The sequence below is a fragment of the Rhinatrema bivittatum genome, chromosome 5, assembly GCF_901001135.1.
Source record: "Rhinatrema bivittatum chromosome 5, aRhiBiv1.1, whole genome shotgun sequence".
Lineage (NCBI taxonomy): Eukaryota > Metazoa > Chordata > Amphibia > Gymnophiona > Rhinatrematidae > Rhinatrema > Rhinatrema bivittatum.
In genome coordinates this window covers 10,724,700-10,733,119 of record NC_042619.1, presented here as the reverse complement: position 1 = coordinate 10,733,119, position 8,420 = coordinate 10,724,700, and the positions used below count along the sequence as shown (strand labels likewise).

Sequence of the window (8,420 nt, the reverse complement as noted above, 5' to 3'; positions counted from 1 at the left end):
CTATAAATATAGCAGAAACAGTGCCCACAATAAAAAAAAAAAATGGGTGTGGTGTAACTGTGGGTTGGGGAGAGAAAGAGAAAGAGCGAGAGAGAGAGCAAGCCTCTGTATAGAGTCAATATGTCATGCAATATATGTACCACTGTAAGAGGGTGCACTTTCAACTTGGGGTGGGTTCGGAGGTTGGAGGGGTATTACATATACAGTCAGAGCAATTAACTGCAAATTTGATATGACTGATGAATTTCTAGCATTTGAATCAATGAAAGGTACCAAGAGGAATTGCTTTTTACAAAGCAGTCTCTAGCTTCTCTAGCTAGCTGAAGCATTATACAATGCAACTCCTCTTGTTGGTATCTTCCAAAGTTGAAAGTGCCCCCTTGTACAGTGGTACATATATAGCATGACATATTGACTCTATACAGAGTCTCTCTCTCTCTCTATATATATATATATATTTTTTTTTTTTTCCCCCCCTAAAAAAGATGTCGTTATTTCTGACGTTAAATCCCATGAAGGTGTATGTGTTACTCTACCGCATTCCATGCTACGAGACCCTCATTTCCAGTAACTCTTCCCATTTGCATACTGATGCACATTGAGAAATTTATCAAACGCTTTGGGGCCCTAATGCAAATTGAAAAATGACTCTGTAAGTTTGGGATTTAGCCAGATCCTGTGTTTTTAATTTTCCACCTTGCCGAACGGGTAAGTTTTAGCAGGGTAAGCCTTCATTACCCAGCTAACATTTACCTGGATAAAAAAATAGGAAGCACAGCGGTATTCCTGGAGGTGGGATTCAACTTTAGCCAGGTAGGTCTGATCGTGGTGGAAAGTAGGTCTAAAGTTATCCGGATAAACTCATGCAGCTAACTTAAAATGTAATCAGGTATATTCAGCCGAATATCCCGCCAAAGTTAGCATGGTGCTAACTTTGGCTTCGTTTCCCAGCTAACGTCCTGCTGCCTGCAGCACTCAATGCTAACCTTTCAGAACATTCTAGGAGTCTTTCAAAATCCCTAACCTCTTTTCCTAACTGCCTTCTTATAACTTGATTACAGGGTATGAACATTTTTTCTACATTTCCAGAGGACTTCCTGAAAACATCATGACGCCATGGAACATGACTAGCCTACAGATTTCCACGTTTCTGCTGGTGGGCATTCCTGGCCTGGAAGATTTCCACTTCTGGTTTGCTTTCCCTTTCTGCTCCATGTACATCGTGGCACTTGTGGGAAACTGCACTATCCTGTTCATCATTAAAACGGAGCAAAGCCTCCATGAGCCCATGCACTTGTTCCTCTCCCTGCTGGCCATCACTGACCTCATCTTATCCACATGCACCATTCCTAAAATGCTAGGCATCTTCTGGTTCAATTCCAGTGAAATAAATTTTGAAGCATGCTTGGTCCAGATGTTCTTTATTCATTCATTCTCAGCTATGGAATCAGGGATTTTGCTGGCCATGGCCTTTGACCGTTATGTTGCCATTTGCCAACCTTTGAGACATTCGTCTATCTTAACAAACCAGACCATAGTAAGAATAGCACTGGCTCTTGCAACAAGGGGTGTCATTCTGGTGATGCCATTCATCTTTCTGGTGAAAAGGTTATCTCTGTGTAAAAGCAACGTTATTCTTCATTCATACTGTGAGCACATGGCTCTGGTGAAGCTTGCCTGTGGAGATGTGACAGTTAATATTGTGTATGGGCTCTTTGTAGCTTTTTTTGTGGTAGGGTTTGATATAATATTTATTACCATGTCCTATATTATGATTCTCAGGTCTGTCTTGAGCCTTCCATCCAATAAGGCTCGACTCAAGGCCTTTCACACGTGTGGATCCCATATCTGTGTCATTTTGATGTTCTATATACCCGGACTTTTCACTTTCTTAACACACAGGTTTGGCCATCAGGTTGCTCCCCATATTCACATTCTGCTGGCAAATAGCTACCTCCTTGTTCCACCCATGATGAACCCTATAGTCTATGGCGTGAAAACACAGCAAATTCGGGCCAGGGTCCTCAAATTGTTCCTGTGGCATAGGATATAAAGCTCTGCTATGAGTTTCTGATTTCAGTGGAAAGTTTAGTTTAAAGAGATCTTCTGTGTCACAGGGTGAAATATTTCACAGTTCTCAAATTTAACACTTTTCTGGTGTTTCAAGGATTCATAATTTTAAAAAATTGGATTGGGTGTTCTCGGGCAATCAGCTTGCTTGTTTTAGATAAACGTAGGTGGGGCTGCTCTCCGGAGAGCGATTTGGCGTGCAGACAGTCCTTCCGCTCTCAGCCTTCACATTCTCTGTGAAAATGCATCCAAGCAAAAGGATTACAATTCCCATACTAAAAAATAGGAACATAATGAGAGCCTGTGCTATCCCCAAGAGGAAAGGACAATGCCACACAACACAATAACTTTACAGGTATGGAAAGTTGTATCCAGAGACCTCAACATAGAGTGACTGCCTTTCTGAATGAGAATAAGGAAAGAAACACGTGCACCCCCACCATACCCCTCCTACAACACCCCCTAACCTCTTCACCCCATCTGCATGCTATCCTTGCTCCATTCAGTCCCCTCCCCCCCCCCCCACACCTACAACCCTTACCACAGCTCAACCTGCACAACTACCCTCAACCTCTCTGGCACCCCCCACATAATCCATTTGGCTTCTTGCTCAGTCTCCTTCCCCTATCTGCCCCAGCTTCTCACCTATTGCACAAAATTCCTCCTTCTCATTTTTCATATAAGCAAGCTCCCTGACCCTCTCAGCACCTCCACACACCCCCCCCCCCCCCACCCCCGAAAACAGCATCCTCTGCTTCTTAATTCCACATAGCACATTCCTCACAACCGTCCATCTCCGTACATATCCTCCCTTCACCCCCAGGCACAGCCCCCTCGGCAGAACAGAGCACCACCAGGAGTATTAAGCAAAAGAGTTAAAATAAATCAGATGTGCAACACTGAAATTCTTCCAAAGAACCCTCTTTGTTCATCTGCTTCCATTTCATTCATAGTCTCTTGCCACCTTTCTCTGGTTCCATTTTACATTTCCTTCTCTATTCTCCGTCTCTCAGATATTCTTTTCATTTTACCCCTCTCCAGATCCCCCTCTCCATCACCACCATCCAATTCTTAATCCTTCATGCAGAATGTACTTGGATCGAAATTCCCCACAGTGATGGTAGGTTGACCAGAAGAATGTTTGGTGGAAGAAAAGAGAGGTTAGGTCCCCCTAAGGAAGGTGAATAGGCGAAACAATTGGGCTCATTGTTGAGATGATATTAGATGACAGGGCGATATCAGACGTCTCTGTTATTTGTCATATCATATTCTATAGGAATGACTATACGATTGGAGGAATCTTTTGTAGAGGTATAACAGACATATACAGTTTATTTTAATTGTATGTGTGATAATGGTATGTGTATGAGAGGGTGTTGTGAAATATATATATGTTTTTTATATGGGTTTTTATGTTGTCTGTATTACACAAATGTGATTTGAGTGAACTGAATTATAACAAAGGCAAATTTAATCATAATTACAATTTTGTATAATGTTGTATAATGAAAAGTTGTGTATTTGATTTTGAAGATACAATGTAACACTGTTTTGAATTTATATAAGAATATTAAATAAATAGCAGAGAGAGAAAAATGATTATAAATTACCCATTTCAACTTTTAGACAGGTAGTAAACACAATTGAAAATCTTACTTTGAATTTGTAATGCACACGGGAGAAGTGAACCTTTAGGGGTAGATTTTCAAAGAAGCGCGCAGGCGTACATGTGCGCGCTACCTGGTGCACACACATGGTTGAACGATTTTATAACATGCGCGCACGCTAGTGCGCGCATGTTATAAAATCGGGGGTTGGCGCGCGCAAAGGCAGGGCACAATTATGCACCCTATGCACGCTGACACCCGCAGCCTTCACCCATTCCCTCCCAGGCCACTCCGATTTTGGAGCGGTCTGTGAGGGAACTTCCCTTCCCCCTAATCTAACCTTCCCACCCCTTCCCTTAACCCAGTGGTCCCCAACCCTGTCCTGGGGGGCCCACCAGCCAGTCGGGGTTTCAGGATACCCACAATGAATATGCATGAGAGAAAATGTGCATGTTATGGAGACAGTGCATGCAAACTTTCTCTCATGCATATTCATTGTAGATATCATGAAAACCCGACTGGCTGGTGGGCCCCCAGGACAGGGTTGGGGACCACTGTCCTAACCTATCCCCCCCAGCCCTATCCTAAACCCCCCCCCCTGACTTTTATTTTACCTTCTGCACCTGCCGGCAAGCGATCCCCTGGCACAGCAGCAAATGGCCGCTGTGCCAGGAACCTCTGACCCCGCCCCAGCCTGTCCCCAGCCCCACCCCTCCCCACCCCTTTTTTGAAGCCCTGGGACTTAGACATGTCCTGGGGCTTTACACGCATCACTGGGCCTTTATAAAATAGGCCCGGCAAGCGTAACCCGATTTACGCGCGTAGAGCTTTGAAAATCCAGCCCTTAGTTCTGTGGTGTGGTTGACGCTGGCTAGTGAGCAAACCCACTAGGCTCACACCAGCAGCTCGCAAAGAAGCCCTGCGGTGGGACCGTCTGAAGCTTCGCCTGTACCAGCCACCTCTTCCTCCCACAAGTTGAGCCCTTGGGCTCTGATGGCCAGCATTTATTAGGTGGATCCCTAGGGCAGTCTGGGAATGAGATGCCAAGGTTGGGCCAAGGTCAGGGCTAGCAGGAGAAAGCAGTAACAGATGACACACCAGAGGTTGGGGCAGGCAGCAGACAACAGAGGCAAATAACAGGTCAGAAGTCAGAGCAGGTGGGCAGACAAGGAAGGGTCGAATCCAAAGCAGAAGAACAGGTCCAAGCTGCGATCAGGGAAGATTGAGGTCCAAACCAGGAACAGAATCCAGGAAGTCAAGCCGAAGGGGACAGAGACAAGGATCAAGGTAGAAAAGAAAGCAGCTAAGGCACAGACAAGGCTAGGACAGGGCATGGACAAGACTGGAACAAGATGCAGGAATAGCAACAAGCACTGGGACACAAGGCACACCAGGGAACCTGTTGCTGAGATGACAGAGATGTGTCCAGGTCAGCCTTAAGTAACGAAGGAAAACTGATATCATCAAAGGGCTCTATGAGGACTTTCCCGCATGGCCACATTAAAGACCAGCATGTCAGGAGTGCACACCTTAGATGGAGTCTGGAAGATGCGGTCGGCGGCCGTACTGCACTCAGCAGAATTTCCTGCTGTGAGGATGTCAGGACCTGTTGGCGTCAGTGCGGCAGCTCATGAAACCATACCTCCAGCCATTAAAGTAACAGAATTGTCTGCATGTAAAAATTAGAAATCTAAAAAAATTATATTAGAATGTATGGCACAAAACAAAAATGCCTCTCAGTGACCTGGTGGAAGGAAGATAACCAATGTGACACTACTGTGATACCTAGGTACAAATTACATTGATATGATAGACAAGGTGAAATTGGTAGAGGGGAGGTACAATATATTAAGGATTAAGGTCCTACAAGAACCAAAATGCAATGTGGAATCTCTATGGATAGAAATTCCTGGTTTGATAAGGAAAAGTATAGCTGTGGGGATATACTACTGTCTGCCTGCCAAAGATGAAGAAACAGTTAGTGAAATACTATCAGAAATTAAGAATTTAAAAAAAAATTAGGAAACACTATAATAATGGCAGGTTTCAATTACCCCAATACTGATTGGGTGAATGTCTTGTCAGGGCATCCTGGTATAGTAATGCTTCTAGAAAGGTGGAATATAAATCAAAAAAATAAAATAAATAAATAGATGCTATTAATGACTGCTTCATGGAGCAGGTGTCCTGGAACCAATGAGAAGGAAGAATAGATCTAATCCTCACTATGATGCAGCAATTAGTGTGAGAAGTAACAGTGATGAATCAGCTTGGTAACATTGCTCATAATGTTCTCAAATTGAACATAATCACTGAAGAGAGGACATGAAGGAAAATTCCTGTGGTAGCATTTAACTTTAACAAAGGTGACTTTGAAAAACTAAGAATATTAGAAAAAAGCAAAAAGGAGTGGTTAAAGGTTAAAAGTTTGCATGAGATATGGATGCTGTTTAAAAACAACAAAGAAATGAAATTGCAGACTTAATACTATAGTAATCTCTAACTTATCATTAAAATCAGCTATGGTATTTGATATTGGTACTGGGAAGAACAGAATTACTGGACATTTTGGTAGACATAGATTAATGGAGCAGACCTAACATGATGATTTTAGCAAAGGGAAGTCTTTTCTTACTAATCTTTTTGTTTTTTGAAGGAGTTAATAAACATGTGGGAAAAAGTGAGTCAGTTGATATAGAACATCTGGCTTTTCAAAAGGCATTTAACAAAGTTCATCAAAAAAGGCTCATCAGGAAATTAAAGAGTCTATGGATAGGAGGCAATATCCTGTTGTGAACTGATAACTGATTAAAAGATAGGAAACAGAGAGTAGAAGTGAATGGTCATTTTTCTCAATGGAGTACGGTAAATAGTGGAGTGCCCCAGTTATTTGTACTTGGGCTGGTGCTTTTTAATATATTTATAAATGATCTGGAAAAAGAATGGCGAGTAAAGTTATCAAATTTGAAGAGATGACACAAAATTGTTCAAGTCCATGGTGAGGAATTGCAAGAGGATCTTACAAGACTGAGGGTTTGGGCACCTAAATGTCAGATGAAATTTAATGTGAACAGATGAAAAATGAAGCATATAGGAAAGAATAATCCAAACTATAGTTATACAATGCTCTGTTCCGCATTAGGCGTCATCACCTAGGAAAAGCGTCTTGGAATCATGGTGGACAACAGTTTGAAATCCTCAGCTCAGTGTGCAGCAGGGGTCAGAATGATAGGTATTGTAAGGGAAGGAATGGAAATTAAAACGGAAGGTATCATAATGCCTCTGTATCGATCCATGGTGCAGCTGTATCTTGAGTACTGTGTGCAGTTCTGGTTGCCGCATCTCAAAAAAGATTTAGCAAAACTTGTACAGAAAAAGGATGATCAAAATGATAAAAGGATAGAGTGGCTCCTCCATAAGGAAAGACAAAACAGATTAGGGCTCCTCAGCCTGAGGAAGAGATGGTTGATAAAGGTTGATAAAGGTCTATAAAATCCTGAGTAGTGTGGAAGGGCAAATAGAGAATAGTACAAGGACTAGAGGACATTCCATGAAGCTAATGGGTACTTGGGTAGCACTTTTAAAACAAATCCGAGAAGTACTTTTTCACTCAGCATTCAATTAAAATGTGTTTACAGATGATGCAGTGGAAGCAGCTAGCCTATCTTTGTTTAAAAAGGGTGTGGACAAGTTCCTGGAGAAAAAGGCCATAAACCACTATTAACCATGTGGAATTAGGAATGCTACTGATGATCCCAGTTAAGATAAAGAAGGATTGGACCTATACTTTGGGATGCTGCCAGGAATTTGTGTCCTGGATTGGCCACTGTCGGAGACAGGATGTTGGGCTCGATGGGCCTTTGGTCTGACCTGGCATGGAAAATCTTATGTTCTCTTGATTAGAGAACTGGAGGTACAGGGGGTTATTCTGAGGTTCTATCCCATCCTGTTTGGACCCCCACACTTCACTTTGATATCGAATTGGTTGAATGAATAAAGATGACAGTTTTACTGAGGAGTTCAAACTGGGCAGGGGTGTCTTCACAGAACTTTACAACCAACTGAAACCTCTTGGGTGCATCTAGTGTCAAGACAAGGTGTATTTTCTCTGGGATGTGCTCTTTGTCTTGATCATTTAGGAAAAATTTCAATTTCTGTTAGAAAGCATTTTTCTTTTTCTGGAAAATCATATTTGTATTTACCAGATGGAGACTGGGTTGAGGTGGAAAATAGAAAACAAGTATGTACACGGTACTGTTATAAACCTGAGAAGTATGATCTGTAAAAGAAACCCTGATATACAATGCAGTATTTTTCTCTTTTCACTGTTATGCAATGTCTTTGGTTTTCCTTTCCTGTACTATTACTATGAATGAAAAACAATTAAAAATTAACCAAAAACATTGTCTGATGTCTTGTGTGCTTTTACAGGACCATCCTTGGAGATATGAGGTAATTTTAATAGTTTAGTGTAATCAAAATCAGAGTTGGAGTGGGAGGGACAGTAGGACCAATGTACCTGTGCCCCAGGTCTTTTCTGGTCAGTTTTCAAGGATATACGCGGGGATTATACACGCCAAATTGGCATATACATGCATACGAGGCCTGTAAAAAAAGGTCAAAAGAAAATCAGATGACTGGCAACAAGGTTTAATAGTGAGGTGAAAAATACAAGCCAAAAGGGCATCGTTCAAAAAATGGGAAGCAGATCCAAATGAGGAAAATAAGGAAGAGCATAGGCCC

The 8,420-nt window shown here is 42.2% G+C and overlaps 1 protein-coding gene across 1 annotated transcript; it reads left to right on the top strand.

Moving 5' to 3' along the window:
- Positions 1-1,108: 1,108 nt before the first annotated feature.
- Positions 1,109-2,053, top strand: LOC115091799 (olfactory receptor 52J3-like). The gene has a single exon (XM_029602013.1). The coding sequence runs from the start codon at positions 1,109-1,111 to the stop codon at positions 2,051-2,053; it is 945 nt and encodes a 314-aa protein (XP_029457873.1).
- Positions 2,054-8,420: the final 6,367 nt, after the last annotated feature.

What these genes read in the sequence shown, in the direction of transcription:
- LOC115091799 (XM_029602013.1), top strand. Translation starts at nt 1,109, where the DNA reads ATGACGCCATGGAACATGACTAGCCTACAGATTTCCACGTTTCTGCTG.